At 49.7% G+C, this 17,048-nt stretch overlaps 1 protein-coding gene across 1 annotated transcript in view; it reads right to left on the reverse strand.

The window, feature by feature from the left end:
* Positions 1-17,048, reverse strand: part of HDAC8 (histone deacetylase 8) — a 189,904-nt gene that overhangs the window by 101,135 nt on the left and 71,721 nt on the right. The window contains exons 8-9 of the mRNA XM_078616443.1: positions 4,574-4,746; positions 2,935-3,029 (exon numbers count right to left, since the gene is read on the reverse strand). Coding sequence (XP_078472569.1) covers positions 2,935-3,029; positions 4,574-4,746 — 268 coding nt within the window. The remainder of the gene's footprint in view (positions 1-2,934; positions 3,030-4,573; positions 4,747-17,048) is intronic.

The following is a 17,048-nucleotide window of genomic DNA, read 5'->3' on the forward strand; positions in this document are numbered from 1 at the left end:
CCGTGCGCGCGTGCGTGCGTACGATTGTGATTGTTTCATGGGAAACTTACAAAGAACTATAGATTCTACAAGGGTAAACACACAAATAGAGTGTCAATCTAATAGCCGGCATGAATTGCTCACTGTTCGTAGAAATAACTTACTTAATCAAATTCAAGAAGGTGTTTTTTGTACTATGACGGAGAGGCCGTTGCCCGACATGTCACCTATTATATACTCTTAGGGTTTTTCGGTAAAGTCACGTATGTAAAAATAAATAAATAACGACAAAGTAAATAGAAATAAAATAATAAATCACGACGTTTCGGAGGCAACACAAGCTTCCTTCATCAGGTGTAAAAAGGCACAGCAAAATAACTGTAGTGACTGTAGTGACTACAGTTATTTTGCTGTACCTTTTTACACCTGATGAAGTAAGCTTGTGTTGCCTCTGAAACGTCGTGATTTATTATTTTATTTCTATTATTATTTATATACATTTTTATTATTTATTTTTACTATATATTTATTTTTACCTACGTGACTTTACCGAAAAAACCTAAGAGTATGAATCCTTGCAGTCACGAAAGCTTCAAATCTAGAAATAACACCTATTATATATTTATGTTGCATTTGCATTTGAGGTCACAGCTATTAACAAATGTGTTGAGGATTTTTTCTCCTCTTCCATTCAGTTAGCGGGTGGATGTGCCAGTCGACTTGCCACCCTGGAAAGGATGCTGCCACAGTGTTAATGTTTCACACACTAAACCTGCAATCCAGGGATCGCCGGTTCGATTCGATTTCCAGGCACGGCGGTTGAAACAACGGTCAAATTTATACGCCGGGTCCTTGCACGAGTAGGAATAACAACAACAACAATAATTTGACCATGCTTCATCACGTGGGTCAGTGCGAGTAGGTGAAGGGGGTGGGGGCCAGGGCCAGTTGAGAGTTGCACTCAGCACGAATGTGAGCTGTGACTGGGAATTGAACTCAGGTTGCTGTATTTGCAAGGGAATGTGCTCACCAATGCACCACTCCTCCTGACCTAATCATAATAATCCACTTTGTTGACCTATCATTTGTGGCCAAGTCGCTTCTGAAATGGGCTTTATCTGGTAAGATACAAATTGTTTAGTTCTAATGTGTATATTTTTTAAATGATTTGCTTTATATTTCCTATACTTTGCACTCCCATCGTGTTTTTTCGTACGGTTTATTGCTGGAACGTTCTGACCCCGTGCCCCGACTGGACATCTGTGAAAAATATATCTCATCGGATTCCTGCAGTATAAATAAATATTCCGCTTCTGAATAATCGTACCAATTATTTAGACAGGGGTTCCTAGAACCAATTCAGATTATATACTCTCCACGGATGTTAGCCATGGCGGGGAATCGAACTCGGGTCGGCGAGCTCAGAGCAAAGTGCGCTCACCGCTGTGCCCGCTGTTCCACCTCCAATCACCTCGACTCGGGGTAAAACAAAACAAAAAATAAATCAATTGTCAGGGCTCATTAGTTCTTACTGAACCAAGGACACAGAGGTCAGAGAGAAGATGGATACATTTCTCTGGTTATGTCCACAAACATTCTGGGCTGGTACTCAGAAGAGAGGCATTCCACGATTGCATCCGACAGAAGAGCACCAGTTTTTACTTCAAATATACCCAGATTAACTAAATTATACTGGTAGGAACCTCCTGGTTCCACCAGCCCACAGGGGATTATTGTGTCCGTCTGTCTGTCGTGCATCCAAAAATGGGAGGCGTGGGGCTGGGTGGAGAGGAGAGGGTGGGGAGGGGCTGGGTGGGGAGGGTGGGGCTGGGTGGGGAGGGTGGGGAGGGGCTGGGTGGGGAGGGTGGGGCTGGGTGGGGAGGGTGGGGAGGGGCTGGGTGGGGATGGTGGGGCTGGGTGGGGTGTGGGAGGGGTGGGGCTGGGTGGGGAGGGGCTGGTCACCCCGTGGTGCCCTTATAAAACTCAACGTTTAACCTACTCACGCCGGCTTGTGCCCGCCCTCACAGTCGGGCATATTTGCGGAATACACCACGCCGCCGTTGACCCTGGCCATTGACCGAGCAACCCAACGTGTTCCTACCAGCTCCCTCCGCAGGACAATGTGTTTCAAGAAAATTTACAAGACCAAGACAAATGTCAGTGTTACAAACGGTAACTGTAAAGATGCAAGCAAATCCTGCAGTCAATGTTTTCCTCCCCGACGTCGGCTGTAATCGCAAGGTTAAACTCAAACGACTGGAAATTTATTTGCCATCAATAATTTATCTTCTTTTTTTATAAATGCTGCCGCAGTTGCGACTGTCGTCGTAAAATTTGAACTCGACGGCAGGGGGTTGCGAGTGAGAATTGCTGTGTGTTTGGGGTATGATAAGACAATCGTTGCTGGTGATCAGGAAGAAGCCTTGGAAGTCAAAGAAGAGGCCATTCAAGAATACAAACAATCATTCGCTCTCCCGACTATCATCGGTTCGATTACTCGCCTAATCGGACTACGCGAAAACAGCCGGGGGGGAGGGGGGGGGGAGTCTCACCTCTGTGTTCCCATGTGTGTTGTTGGACGGAAGGTGATGGCCACCCCTCCCCCCACCCCCTCCCCGAGTGATCGGAACACAAAAAACATATTTTATTGCAATTGCTGGTCGATTACTGAGCTTGTTCAGCTCCAGTTAGAACCGCCGATGGTAGCGCATTCACCTTGCAGTGGTGTAGGTGAGTGGGTGGGCTGGTGGTTTGAGTGGGTGGACGTGCAATTGAGGGTAGGTCAGGGTGGTTGAATGGGTGGGTGGATGAGTGAAATGGGTGGGTATTTGGGTTGCGGTGGGTGAGAATGGATGGATGGATGAGAATGGAGGGATGAGTGGGTGGGAAAGGATGGGTGGGTGGATGGGTGAATGAGTATAGGTGGGAAGGTGAGCTGTGGTGGGCGAGTGGTACCTGATGCTCAGGTATCTCAGGTGAGAGGGTCTGTCCGAGGATGAGAGCAGTCAGGTACGCCCAGCAGCGAGCCGTGTTGGGCTGGTGGTACCCTCCTGTTCATCATCAACAAACAAATACAAACACAGATGTCCCGTATAGCCTGAACAGACGTTTATGGAAAGTGCTGTTAGTGAGCACCGATGATGGCTGCCACGGCACACGAGGGGGTGGGTTGCTAATACCACACCCAGCCATCTTTGTCTCCCCAGTGCTGATGCTTACACACCGCGCAAGGTACTCAATTGAGGCTGAGTCAACCTAGGGGAGGCCCAGATATTTGTCACCGTTGTTGGCCGTGAGCAGGAATCGAACTCGGCTCGCCGGGGTTCGTAGCGCAGCGCACTAACTGCTGGCGCCACCGACCCCCACAAACATCATCATCCACACACACAGATGTCACATAGACAATATCTAGATTAATATAACTACAACACACACACACTTATTACACGTTCCGAGCAGGCGAAACAGCCACATCTGGCAAAATCTAGGGGCAGGCTTGCTTTAGAAATCTCCAGAATGAAGGAGGAGAGAGGCGTAAAGAGAAGTAAAGGTACAGCCCAGCAATTGCTTGCTCACGTGACCGCCGTTGGAAGGACCTCCACTGCAGTGGGATTTCTGAATTGCGTGACCTTAGCGGTGAAGGTTTTTTAGTTTTTTGTGTGAGCGTGTGAGCCGTGCCCCACCGGCGGAATGCTTGTCAGCAGCAGCCCGCATCGCGATCTTGTCTTCTGAATCTAAGAAATTCTATTTAAATTGTCGGCAATGTTAAAAGTGTAAGGTCTTGAAATTACTTGCTCAGGCCAGTTCAATGGCCTCCACTGAACAGGGAGGCCATTGAGCTCAAACACCTGCCGGGAATACGTCTTGAAATAGGTGGGAGTACCTACACGTACTCAAACTTAGGTCGCCGGGTTCATAGTGCAGTGTGCGAACCGCTGTGTCATCGTTTCCTTCTCTCCACCTCTCCCCCTCACCCCTCTTCCCCCCCTCTCTACCCCACCCCCCCCATTAAGCTACTCGAAACCTCAACTCAAATAGTCCACGAGATATTTTCGAGCGAGCCGCTCACATCATGGGCATATCGCGCGGGTAATTTAATGATTGATGGCTTTAAAATCAACGGCCATTACGTCTAATGGCCACTTGCAGCGGCGCGAAGGCCCAAAGTAGGCACCTCCCGCAAGCGAACACGAGAGAGGTAAACGGACGGAGGCGTACACAACCAAACGCGATGATAACTTGCCGACTGAATGGATGGATGGATGACTGACTGACGGGCTGGATGGGCGGGTGGTTGATTGGTTGGTACCTCCTCCAAGCACAAGTGTGGGCAGCCAACGTGAACGGTTTACGGACGGATGCGCGCACAAACAAATGCGACAGTAATTGACCGATTCGAGTGGTTGAATTTAGTAAATGAATGAACGTGTGAATGACTAAACCAATGAATGGGTGGTGCCTCCTTCAGTAAAAGCTTGGGCAGCATGAAAGGTTCGTGGATGAATACTTGAACAACGAACAGGGTAGTAGCTGACCAAACTGGGTGAATGAATGAAGGATTAAACGAGTGACTGAATGAATGAGCGAATGGTACCTCCTCCCAGTACAAGCGTGGGCAACCGCCACTCCAGGATGCTCTGCAGGCAGCGGCCGATTCCTCGCGGGGTCAGGTTGAAGGAGCACATGGGGTCACCGGCGAGGGTGTCTGCTCCCAGCTGGCAAACGACCACTTCTGGGTTAAAGGTCACGAACACATCTTGCAGGACCCTGGACAACAGCCAGCCCGGAGCGGAGGCGAGGGCAGAACAAAAAAACAAGGAAGAAAAACATCACGCACGCGCGGATTCTGTAAAGATCTCCCAACGCAGCATTTGCCATCACACTTTTGGTATACAGGAGGTCATGGGTTTGATGCCGACCCTGACGCCAGCTGTAAATTTTTAGTTTATGTGTTCTCCCCTTGGTCACGTGGATTTTTCTCCGGGTCCTCTGGTTTTTCTCTCCACATTTAGAATCAACATGGGATTAGAGTATTTGGCTGCTATAAATTTGCACGCGAAAAGCCACTTAATTGAGCTATTATTTGTGGCCACGTCGCTTCTGAAAAGGAGCTACATGGCTCAGTGGGTCTAATCTGGTCAAATAAAAATAGTTTAGTTTAAAAATAGTTTATAGTTTAGTTTATGAAGGAGTTTCAAACTCGGATCCCACCAAATGAGAAGTCTGCATTGTGTCCAGCACTTCTGAAAATGGATGAGCAAAACTTTTAACGCACGCACTCGTGCGATCATTCCTTGAGACTGATACGCTGTAGTTAGTGGAAATGTCGCCCTTCTTTAAGCACAGGAGGAGCTATATTAAGCGTGGGCCATTAATTTGACCATGGCACTTGCACCCACGGGCCTACTCCTTTTGCATCTTGGAGACTTTAATGATGCACGAGCAATAATCTTCCCCATGTGGATTTGAAAATACTATTACCTCTGCGTGCATAAATACGTTTTTTGGCAAGGCCCCGAGGTCTGAAACGCTGGGAGGGCCAGCAACAAACATCGCGAATAAAGTTGCATTCCTCAAAATACTAACTGGCGTTGTTGTGGAGAATAAAACAACATAATTAATGAAGGCTGTAGATAATGTCTCCTTCACGAATCCACGTCTCTCTGCATAAAAATAACAAATTTTCCTAGATTCTAACACATCCCATTAGCCGCATGGCCTTGTGGGAGTGCGTAATTTCAGCAGCATTGTTTCACTACAATCTGGACCAGTTTTGACACACAGTGTCTCATCAGCAGTCAGCCTTTGCTTGCATCAATGCTGGTGAACTGTCGTTCTTACGTTGTTGAGGTGCCAGTTTGATGCAAAGCTGCAACAACGAACAGGTGACGAGTTTATTTGAAGTGAGCAAGGGTAACTATACGAACTTGGGGAAAAGAGACGAGGAGAGGGAATTCTGAAGTGGAGCAAACGCGCGATGGACGAACGGCGTGGACAACACGAAACAGTTGGTCGCTTAGACCGAGTGATCAACATGGGAGGAGGAATGAGTGAAGTAAATTTATTCTGCTTTTTTGTGTTCATATTAGCAAGGTTGGCTATGTGCAGCGCGAAAGAAGTTCAGCGTACATATCTACACATATGGCCACTGAATTTCACTTGTTGTAGAGGTAGAGACAAGGCAGAAATAATAAAGCATCTGACCGCCCGATGTGCGAGCGAGTGAGTGAGCGAGCGAGCGACTGAACTGGGCAACTCGTCGCGGGCTCTGCCGCGTATGAAACATTTTTTTTCCGAGAGCGATAACCTCCTAAACGGATGCGCGGCCGTGGAACGAGCGCAAATAAATATGCACCGGCTCGCTCCGCGCCATTATCAGTTGTCGCTAACGCATTCCACGCAACGCAGCGTCGCTAACGCGCGGGGCTCACCGGCACAGCGCGGAATTTGTCAAACGGCCGACGAGCGTAACAGCCTGTGCCGAGCACGCCGAATAGAGGGACGGCGAGTCTCTTCTTGCAGCAAAGGAGGGGGGGCGGGTACACGATGTGATTTAACAATCGGCACAATGTGTTTTTTTGTTCCCAGAAGCTGTGACCAGAAGCAATGCCCCCGTTGACTTTGCCGCCTGAGGCCCGTTGTGACGGTGGCGCGTGCACGCGTTATTTTTTTTTTACGTTCGTACAGGGTGGGTTCAGGCGTTCCGAGTTTTTCCACCCACACGATGAGTTGGACTCGGAGCGGGGCGCTGAGATCTGAATGAGGCACTGACACAGTTCGAGCACTGGAAGCTGTCAGTACCGTCGAAGGAGTGACAATGCAGCATCGGTCACGAGCAGGCACTTGTCCCACGTGGGTTGTTAACGACCACGGGTTGCCGTTGAAAATGCGACGACGCGTGTTGCGATGATCGTTCGCCCGTGCGGCTTTTTCAGAGTCGCGCTGCACAACTGGATGTGCCCGCGTGTCGTTCAGGACGATGTCACTCCCAAGTGCTGGGAGCTCGTTCACGAACTGAACATTCAATTCAGTTCCTGAAGAAGACCCCCCAAGCACATGGAGTGCAACGTCAAGACATCAAGCTGAAACATGACGCATTAATAACCTGAGAACGCACGTGGCGAGCGTTGTATTTTTTAACGGTTGTACTTCGAAGCTGCGATTGGGTTCCACTAACAAGTTGGTTTAATTTTATTTCAGCAGGTGAGAACCCAAGAGACCAGGATAGAGTCTCAATTTGCAAGGGTGACCTGTGGTGCCATTATTAGTCTGTCAGCAGCGTACGATTATTGCTACGTGTAATCCCAATTGGGTAGCAATGTAAGTTTATTTTGTGCCAATTGGCGACTCTTTAAAACAGCCTCGATAGCGCACACACACAGCGGCGGATTGAGGAATAAAAGCGCCACTCAAGCTGTTCATGCGACCAGTGTGGTGAAGTATGGTTAAATTATAAACCCCATTTGGGCAGGCCTTTATCCAGCAGTGGCTTCACAAGCACGTGTCATTCGAGCGTGTCGCAGAATACACGTGCTGGATAGCACATGAAGCACAAAGACGCACGCACACACACAGACACGTTATTTACCCTCACTGACTGCTGGCTATCACAGTCAGCGAGCACCTATTTTAGCCGGCATCAAACACGAGGTTGGGTGTTATGGCTGGCAGTGACGTAGGGCCGGCCAGCCACCTTCGTCTCCCCCCAGTGCTGATTTTTTTTTGACATTTGCATCCTGCTACTGGAGTTTTGGCTTTGCCTTGATTTGTTACATGCATTGAGATTATTGAGATTCTAGATTTGAAGCTTTCGTGACTGCAAGGATTCATATTCTTGGGTTTTTTTCGGTAAAGTGACGTAGGTAAAAAATTAAAATTAATAAAATAAAAATCACGACGTTTCGGAGGCAACACAAGCTTCCGTCTTCAGGTGGAACCGTCACAGCACGATAGCTGTATCAAGATTCTTGGAATCTCTCATTTACTTGATACAGCAAGCGTGCTGTGACGGTTCCACCTGAAGACGGAAGCTTGTGTTGCCTCCGAAACGTCGTGATTTTAATTTTTTTAATTTTAATTTTACTTTTATTAATTTAAATTTTTTACCTACGTGACTTTACCGAAAAAAACCAAGAATATTATTGAGATTCTTTTGCTGCTGTAAATTTCCGCACGACAAGCCACTTTGTTGGGATGTCATTTGGGGCCAGGTTCCTTCTTAAAATAAGTTAATACCTCAGTGGGGTTTACCTGGTAAGATAAACAATAAGTTAGTTTCATTTGTACATGTTTAAGTGATCTGTTTACATTTCCTATACTTCTCACTGCTATCGTGTTTTGTGTTGTTTGTTGTTGCAGCGTTCTGACGCCATGTCCCCCCGACTGGACATCTGTGAAAAATAACTTTATAGCTCATCGGATTTCTCCTCCGGTATAAATAGACATTCTGATTCTCATCCCACTATTTGAACAAGAGCTATCTTTTGATTTAAAGCTTTCGTGACTGCAGGGATTCATATTCTTGGTTCTTTCGGTAAAGTCACGTAGAAGGGAAATAATAAAATAATATTTTTATATTATTGTATTGCTTTCCTTCTATAAAATAATATTTTTATTATTTCATTGTTTCCCTTCTATGTGACTTTACCGAAAGAACCAAGAATAAGAGATATCTATAGATAGTAGACCTATGAAAAGCCTCAGCAAGGCAACAGATTCTGATGACCCACGCATTGAACCAGGAACGCCGTAGTTGTCGTGGAATAAACAAGCCACACGCTCCCCTCATCTCACACGAGTACATAGACATACCACGCATCTAGATTGGAAGCTTTCGTGACTGCAAGGGTCCATACTCTTTGGTTAGTTCGGAAAACAACTAAATTAAATCACGACGTTTCGGAAGCAACCATCATCAGGTGTTGACTGCTCCAGCTTCCGAAACGTCGTGATTTTATTTGTTTTCTCTCTTTAACCTACGTCACTTTACCGAAAAAACCAAAGAGAATATGACGCATCACCCGTTGCGCCATGCAGCCTGCTAAGGCCGGCACACAACACACGGCGGGGTGGGGTGGTAAGCATCACACTACTCCATTGCTCACATTAACACACGGCAACAGGTACTCATTTCAGGCCGAGTCGACCAAGGGGAGGCCCCGAACAAGTTTCGATGCAAATTTTTTCATTGATGTCTGCCGTGGCCGGGCAATCGAACTCGGTTCGCCGGGTTCGTAGCACGTTGCGTGGATCACTGATCCTCCGCTCCCCACCACACACACACATGACACAAGACAACGACCCCGCAGGAGACCTCTATTGGGGCAAGTGCTGTTAGCGAGCACCTATTAAGGCCGGCATGGTGCACGATGGGGGTGGTGTGGCCTGCACATGGCAAACGCTCCCATGTATTCAGGCAGACACTAGCACACGTCACACACAAAAGACAGAAGCGCGTACACACATACACAGCGCACACAGTCAAAGGCGGGGTGGGTGACAGACGGGCAAGGCAGCCTTCTTGGCTCATTCCGTCTCTTGCCAAATTTGTCACTCGACCGACTGAAGGTCGCGGGGGAGGAGCGAGAGAGCGAGAGATAGAGACAGCGAGAGGCAGAGAGAGACAGGGGGAGAGAGACAGAGAGACAGCGAGAGGCAGCGAGAGGCAGAGAGAGACAGAGGGAGAGAGACAGGGGGAGAGAGACATAGACAGAGAGACAGAGGGAGTGAGACAGAGGGAGAGAGACAGGGGGAGAGAGACAGGGGGAGAGAGACAGGGGAAGAGAGACAGGGGGAGAGAGGCAGGAGGAGAGAGACAGACAGAGGGAGAAAGACAGAGGGAGAGAGACACAAAGACAGGGGGAGAGAGACAGGGGGAGAGAGACAGGGGGAGAGAGACAGGGGAGAGAGACAGAGAGACAGACAGGGGGAGAGAGACAGAGACAGGGGGAGAGAGACAGGGGGAGAGAGACAGAGGGAGAGAGACAGAGGGAGAGAGACAGGGGGAGAGAGACAGAGACACAGGGGGAGAGAGACAGAGGGAGAGAGACAGAGACAGAAAGACAGGGGGAGACAGGGGGAGAGAGACAGAGAGACAGAGACACAGGGGGAGAGAGACAGAGGGAGAGGGACAGGGGGAGAGAGACAGGGGGAGAGAGATGAGAGACAAGAGATGAGAGACACACAGAGAGACACAGACAGAGTGAGAGACACAGAGAGACACAGACAGAGAGACAGACAGGGGGAGAGAGACAGAGACAGACAGAGAGATGAGAGACAGAGACAGACAGAGAGATGAGAGACAGAGACAGACAGAGAGATGAGAGACAGACAGAGAGATGAGAGACAGACAGAGACACAGACAGACAGAGACAGATGAGAGACAGCCCCACGATTTCCGTGGCAACAACAAAAATGCGCGTCACCGACACGGCAAGGTCAACGGTTGCCATGGCAGCACAGGCGTCCACTGCCCGGGCCCGGCACGTTAACCACGCCCGGGGGGGAGTGGCCACAGACCACACCCCTGGGCTGTGTGACAAAGGGGGAGGGGGGCGGTAGGAGGAGGGGGGAGTTGATGAAAACTTCGACACGTGTCTGAGTCAATACCACTGTATGCGCACGTGTATCGTTTGTTGTCCGGTTCGGGGGTTAAACCTCCCACAGGTCGTAGTGTTTGTTGTTGTTGTTGTAATTGACGAAGGAACCTGAACTGGTCCAGGGTTCAAGTGTAAAATGCAGCAAGTAAATAAACCGATGGAAATTATTGTGACAATACTTAAACTGTTGTGTGTGTGTTGTGTGTCTGTGGTAACGAGGAGCGGTGGTGGAGCGGTTAGCGCGCTCTGCGGTAACGAACCCGGCGACCTGAGTTTGATTCCCGCTCACGGCCAACACCGTCAGTGGCGATTATCGGAACCGGTCCTGGGCCTCGCCTAGGTCGACTCAGACTCAAATGAGTACCTGGTGCGGTGTGCAAAACATCGCCACTGGGAAGACAAAGGCGGCCGGGCGTGGTGCTGGCCAACCACCCCCTCGTGTGTCATGCCGGCTATACGGGGGGGGGGAGGGATTTTTGTTTAGTATATATACACACACACTCCACATCCACTGACAGCCCCTATGAGTCAACCCCTGGCAAGAGCTGTAAGGAATCTAAAACAATTAAAATGCAAATCCATTCTTCAGAGTTAATTGTTAACTAATTACACACCATTTTTTTTATTCGGAAAAGGTTAGGAGTTTTGGTAATTGTCCGTGGATTAACACCAGCATCTCGAGCAGCAGGTTAGCGCCATTCCATCTGCTACTATTCTAGGAAGGGGGAGAGAATGAGTCTTTAACCCTGGCAGGCAGTGAGTGTGTGGCTATTTACCAAAAAGGCAAGAGTGATCAGCTGGCCACGCAAAAGCTCAAGGTGTCGGCAGTCCCAGAAATTATATCGGGAGCCGGCTGCTGCATGCAAATGTGGTGCAAATGTGGTGCAAAGGGGGCACTCACCGCACGCACGACGATTATGTTTTTGCATGCTAATTTCCTTACGAAGCGATGATGATGATGATGATAATAATACCCCCCCCCCTCTCTCCACCACCGCTGCCTCCGCCCCACCAAATAAATTCCATTTCTGCTTGGACGGGCTGACCATGCGAAAAAAATAATGTGGGCATGCCATAAAAACATTGAAAAAAAAATCCACCGGAACACATTTGGAACTTAACAGAATGTGTTTTTTTAAAGATGCTAATTTGATTGTTTTGCAAATGGATATATGACGCAAAAGAAATACCGAGAAAAGCAGCAACAACAACAACACGGCCCCCAAAACAATTCGACCGCCACGCTCTAGCGCCACGCACGCGTGAGCGTCGCGTGTGTGTGTGTGGACATTGCGTGCAACGGTGGAACGCTCTCCCCCCCCCCACCTCCATCCCCCCACCTCCATCCCCCCACCTCCATCCCCCCACCTCCATCCCCCCACCTCCATCCCCCCACCTCCATCCCCCCACCTCCATCCCCCCACCTCCACCCACCTCCATCCCCCCACCTCCACCCCCCCACCCCCATCCCCCCACCCACCTCCATCCCCCACCTCCACCCCCCACCCACCTCCACCCCCACCCACTTCCACCCACCCACCCCCATCCCCCCACCTCCACCCACCCACCCCCATCCCCCCACCCACCTCCATCCCCCACCTCCACGCCCCACCCACCTCCACCCCCACCCACTTCCACCCACCTCCATCCCCCCACCTCCACCCACCCACCTCCATCCCCCCACCCACCTCTATTATTATTTATTTTATTATTAATTTTTACCTACGTGACTTTACCGAAAAAAACCTAAGAGTATAAACTACGTTTTATTTGACCAGGTAAGGTCCACTGAGCTATTAGCTTGTTTTTCAAATGCGACCTGGCTATCACAAATGATAGCTCCACCAAGTGGCTTATCGCGTGCAAATTCATTTCAGCCAAATACTCTAAAAACAGTGTTTTTTATGGTGCCCCCTGGCTTTTGAAATTTTGCCCCCCACGGCTAACTGCCCTTCCTCCCCCACAAAACTTAAAAATCATTCTCACGCCCCGAGAAAGTATCAAGACTAAGGTGACCCTCACCCCGTGAATCATATCAACACAAACATCATCATCATTAGTAGTAGTAGGTTTTTACCCTTTAAACTGGTACAAAACTGACACCTTTATACAAGGCATCATGTTTGCAATAACCACAACACAAGTAGTCAAAATGCAAACAAAAAGAAACAACTCTGATAATGATAATTATATGCACTGTCCTTGAAGTTGATCATCATTCTCATCATCGTGAAAAATGGAAAACAATAACACGACCGGCACTTGCTGCACCTATGGTCTGCTGGGCACTGCATGAGAGTGCGGCGATGATCGTGGTGGCGCCTTAAACGTGGCTGGCTTTGCTGGCCGTGAAACATAACGGGGTGGGGTGGCTTGAATGTGGCGGACTGCGGTCAGGAATGTTAAGTAACGGCGGCGGCGGCGGCGTTGGCGAAACGGTTAAGAAACAACCGCCGGGTTGTGGCAGCATCCGATGTGGAGCTACGAAAAATGGACAAGGAGGAGGAAGGGTCGCCTGGCAACGCACCGGTAACCTGGCAACCGGATGGCCTGGAACAAATCGTAAAGGGTCGCCCACCCCTCCTCATCCTCCTCCCTCCTCCTCCTCCGTCTCCTCCCGAAGGTGAATGCCTTCTCCAATAAGGGATCGCAGTGGGATGTGTCCCGCGATGTCACTGTAAGTGTTTAGCAGTGCGAGTGGGGAAGGTTGCTGGCAGGGGGAGGGAGGTAGTGAGGGATGGGATGGGTAGCGTGGATTAAACCCCTCATCCTCCCTTCCCAAGGGCCACCTCCAAGAGATTATAATGCCACTGGCGATGACGGCTACTTCAAGCAATTTCATCCATTTTTTCCCCCTCTTCTTCTTCGTCCCGAGTGTGCGGAAGAAAATACAAAAACCAACCCCCAAAACCCCCACCACGCCTGTACTGACTGACCAAGCCGCTCACTCCAGAGGCCATCTTCCTCTGCGGCACTGACCAGATGGAATTGACCGGCCATAATTTAGCCATCCTGGGAAAGAACACAAAAAATCCCTGGCTTCTTCTGCCAATGAGCAGGACTCGTGCGGTGGCGAAAAAAAAACCCCGCTGGGTTAGAGACGGGGAGGGGGGGATCTGACGACGACGATGAAAAATGCTACATTTGCACGAATACAGCTCCGCGCGTCGTCTAAGCAGTGCTAAGTCCCCCCCCCCACACAAGGGTCCAGGGCAGACAACTAGTACAGTCCATTCCACAAACAGATGCTGCCACTGCTGCTGCTGCAAACTGGTGAGAGAGAGGAGAGAGGCAGGGAGGTGGTGGTGGGGGGTTCAGGAGGGGGGTAGCGTGGACGGGGGGGTGCAGCCGGGGTTTATAGCACAGGAAGCGGGCAGCAGCAGCGTAAGTGGGTGTGGGGCTCAGAACAGTACAGTGCATAACAAGATGCAGCGCTTTAACCTGCCCACCACTTAGTAGCAATTGTGTAATCGGGATAATGCTCCCTTCTCTCTCTCTCTATCTCTTGCCTTTTCGGGTAAAAGAAAAACCCACAAAATCTCGTAACCCCCGTGTCAAGCGACGCTTCACGGCGACAATTTGAACGAAGGCACAAGAAGCCTGGCGCGACCCGCGCGGAGTCGCATTCGGTCACGAACAACATTTTTTGAGAAGCCACGAACGAGAGAGGTCCCCCCCTCTCCTCCTCCTCTCTCCTCGCCACCCGCTTCAAACGACGACCACTCGGCCACCCGGGCCAAACGAAGCCCCCCCCCCTCCTCCTCCCCCCCTCTTTGTTTTTACGGCCGCAGGACGAGGCCTCGTCGTGGCGAACGAGGAGAACTAAGAGGGCCGCCGGCTTGCGGGTTCACGTTTGGCCCGGTTTTTTACGAGGCGTGCTTTTCGGTGGCGGTCACAGCAGCGGGTGCCGTGGAACGCGTGGGAGCATCGGTGTCTTGCGCCTTACAATCAATGGAGTTTACATCCCATTCGTCGGCGCTATAATTAGACGGCGGGGGGGGGCGGCCGTAGCCTTGAGCTTTGGAGCCTGTTTGTTCGTTCACCTTCTTCTTCTTCATGTCGCTGCGCGCGCACGGCACGTAACGCGTCAGGACGACACCGTCACCCACTTAGGGCGCCCTAAATAAGGGAAGAGACAAAAATAGAGCGGACAAAATCTGGCGAGACGTCATATCCAGCGCGCCGCCTAGAATAGAACGCACGATGCATTTGCAAATTGGCTTTTTTTAATCCTCAGATGGACCATTGGACCCCCCCCCCCAAAGCCGTCGCCCCATCTCCCCCCAAAATAAAGAAAAGTATAGAACGATTTTTAAAAATATATTTCGAGCGATTTTTGCAAGCGCTAAAATAACAAACCAAAAAATTGTACTCCAATAATATTAAAAATAACTTTGACCTGCTTTTCACAACAATTGTAAACCACAGCGGTGCTTCTAATAAAGCCTTGCAACGGATAAAACGCCCGACTGGCACCATTTGCTCGACCATAGAGTTGCCAAAGTCAAACTGACGCGATGCTGTCAGCACGCACGGAACATGCAATCCAGACGTGTCCCGGTTGGTTTCAATCTCCAGGCGTGGCAGTGTGAATTACAGTACTACAACGGCACGAGATGCCCAAAACGCACCCAACCCCTTCGCATTGTAAATGAGTATGCCACGTTTATTCAATGGGGTCGGTCGTGCGTGGTGGGGTCATGCGTCGGTATGAACTACCACTTCTGAGAAGTCTGGCCAGCGTTGGGAAGACTAGTCCAAGAATACCCTCTTCTGCCAGTAGTGGCGTTGTGAGCAATAGAACGGGCACCTCTGCCTTTTTTACCTTGGTAATGAAAAGAAAACTAAACTATTTATTTTTATTTTGCCAGGTAAGGCCCACTGAGCTACGTAGCCTTTTTTTTCAGAAGCGACCTGGCTAACACAAATGAGAGCCAAACGAAGTGGCTCGTCACGTGGGGATTTAAAGCAGTAGCCAAATCCTCTAAAAGCACGTTTCTAAATGGGGAGGGCGATGCCTGGCGCCGCGGCGAAATGGCGCTCTTCACGAAGGCTGCGGCCGCCGGTCCCGTGTTGGGGTCTTGGCACAGCGGCGGGCGATTGCGTCGCCGTATGTTACGCACCGGGTCAATTTGGCGCTTCGGGAAGCCGCCGAGCCCGGCAATCGTGCGCTGTGTTACATGTTGATGCTGACAATTCTCCGCGCTGGATACGGCTGCTCTAAAATCAAATACATATTATTGGTTTAACACGTAGGCTTTCGCGACCAATATGATTCACAATAAAGGTTTTTTTGGGTTAGATCGCGTTATTTATAAATGTGTCGTAACCCTCCACCACCCGACACGGCCAAACAGTAAAACATGTGTCACGTTTACAAAAGACAATACGGCTAAAGTAGTGAACTATTTGTCTTTTGTCAACGTGACACATTTTTTTATTGATTGGCCGTGTCGGGTGGTGGAGGGTTACGACACATTTATAAATAACGCGATCTAACCCAAAAACCTTTATGATGAAAATATTTTGTGTGCATGATAATACTGCGTGTGACATTTCAGGCCAAGTCTGTCTCTTCGGCTGTGCGCTGTGCAGAAGGGCCTCTGCCCGTAACGTTGCCTCATAGATATTTCCTTTTAGGGCCGTGTTATTTGTGATTCGTGAACGCGTTGAGTTTTTACTGTTCTTGCGCACAAGACATTGTCGACTTTTGGCTACGGCAGCGTTGCAAGTTGATTTTGTTGAACCAGTCTGCCAGTAGGGGGGATTGACGATTGTTGTCTGTATCATCCCAATTGACCAAATTTGTGGCGGAATTATTTTTCGAATTGGGAAAATTTGGGTACAAAACGGAACTACCTCTTCACGGACAGTGTCTGGGGCGTGCGCAAATATCAACGCACTGATCCCATGTTTATTCACACCCGCCGCAGTATTAATTAGGGCGGCCGCTGGGTTCGAGACCGTGAACCTCTGTAAGAAGTGGCAAACGCAGCACTACCACCGGGCCGTGTCCACCGACCGCCGTAAGGGCGCCGTGTAACGCAAAACACCGTGGCTCTTAGAGCCAAGTATTGAGGATACCACGGTGGTGAACGTTAACTCCCTCGCCTGGTGTGCAGGAGGCCGTGGGTCTCGCGATCCCTACTCGGACGCCTGCTGCTGTATATTTGGAGTTGTCGCTCCCTGTTGTAGTGTGGATTTCTTTCTGGGTCCTCCGGGTTTTCCCTCCACATTAAGAATCAGCGTGCGTTCAGAGTATTTGGCTGCTATACATTTCCACGTGATGATTAGCCACTTCGTTGAGCTATCATTCGTAGCCACATCGCTTCTGAAAAAGAGGCGTATAGCTCAGTTGGCCTTACCTAGTAAAAATAAAATAAAAGTAGTTTAAGTCGTTTCAGTATTGCAGTATTGCAATGCAGCGGCCGATTCGAAGGTAGGGAGCCTCTTCAACGCAAACAAACACAA

The sequence above is a fragment of the Lampetra planeri genome, chromosome 50 (genome assembly GCF_965212315.1).
Source record: "Lampetra planeri chromosome 50, kcLamPlan1.2.h2, whole genome shotgun sequence".
Classification (NCBI taxonomy): Eukaryota; Metazoa; Chordata; class Hyperoartia; order Petromyzontiformes; family Petromyzontidae; genus Lampetra; species Lampetra planeri.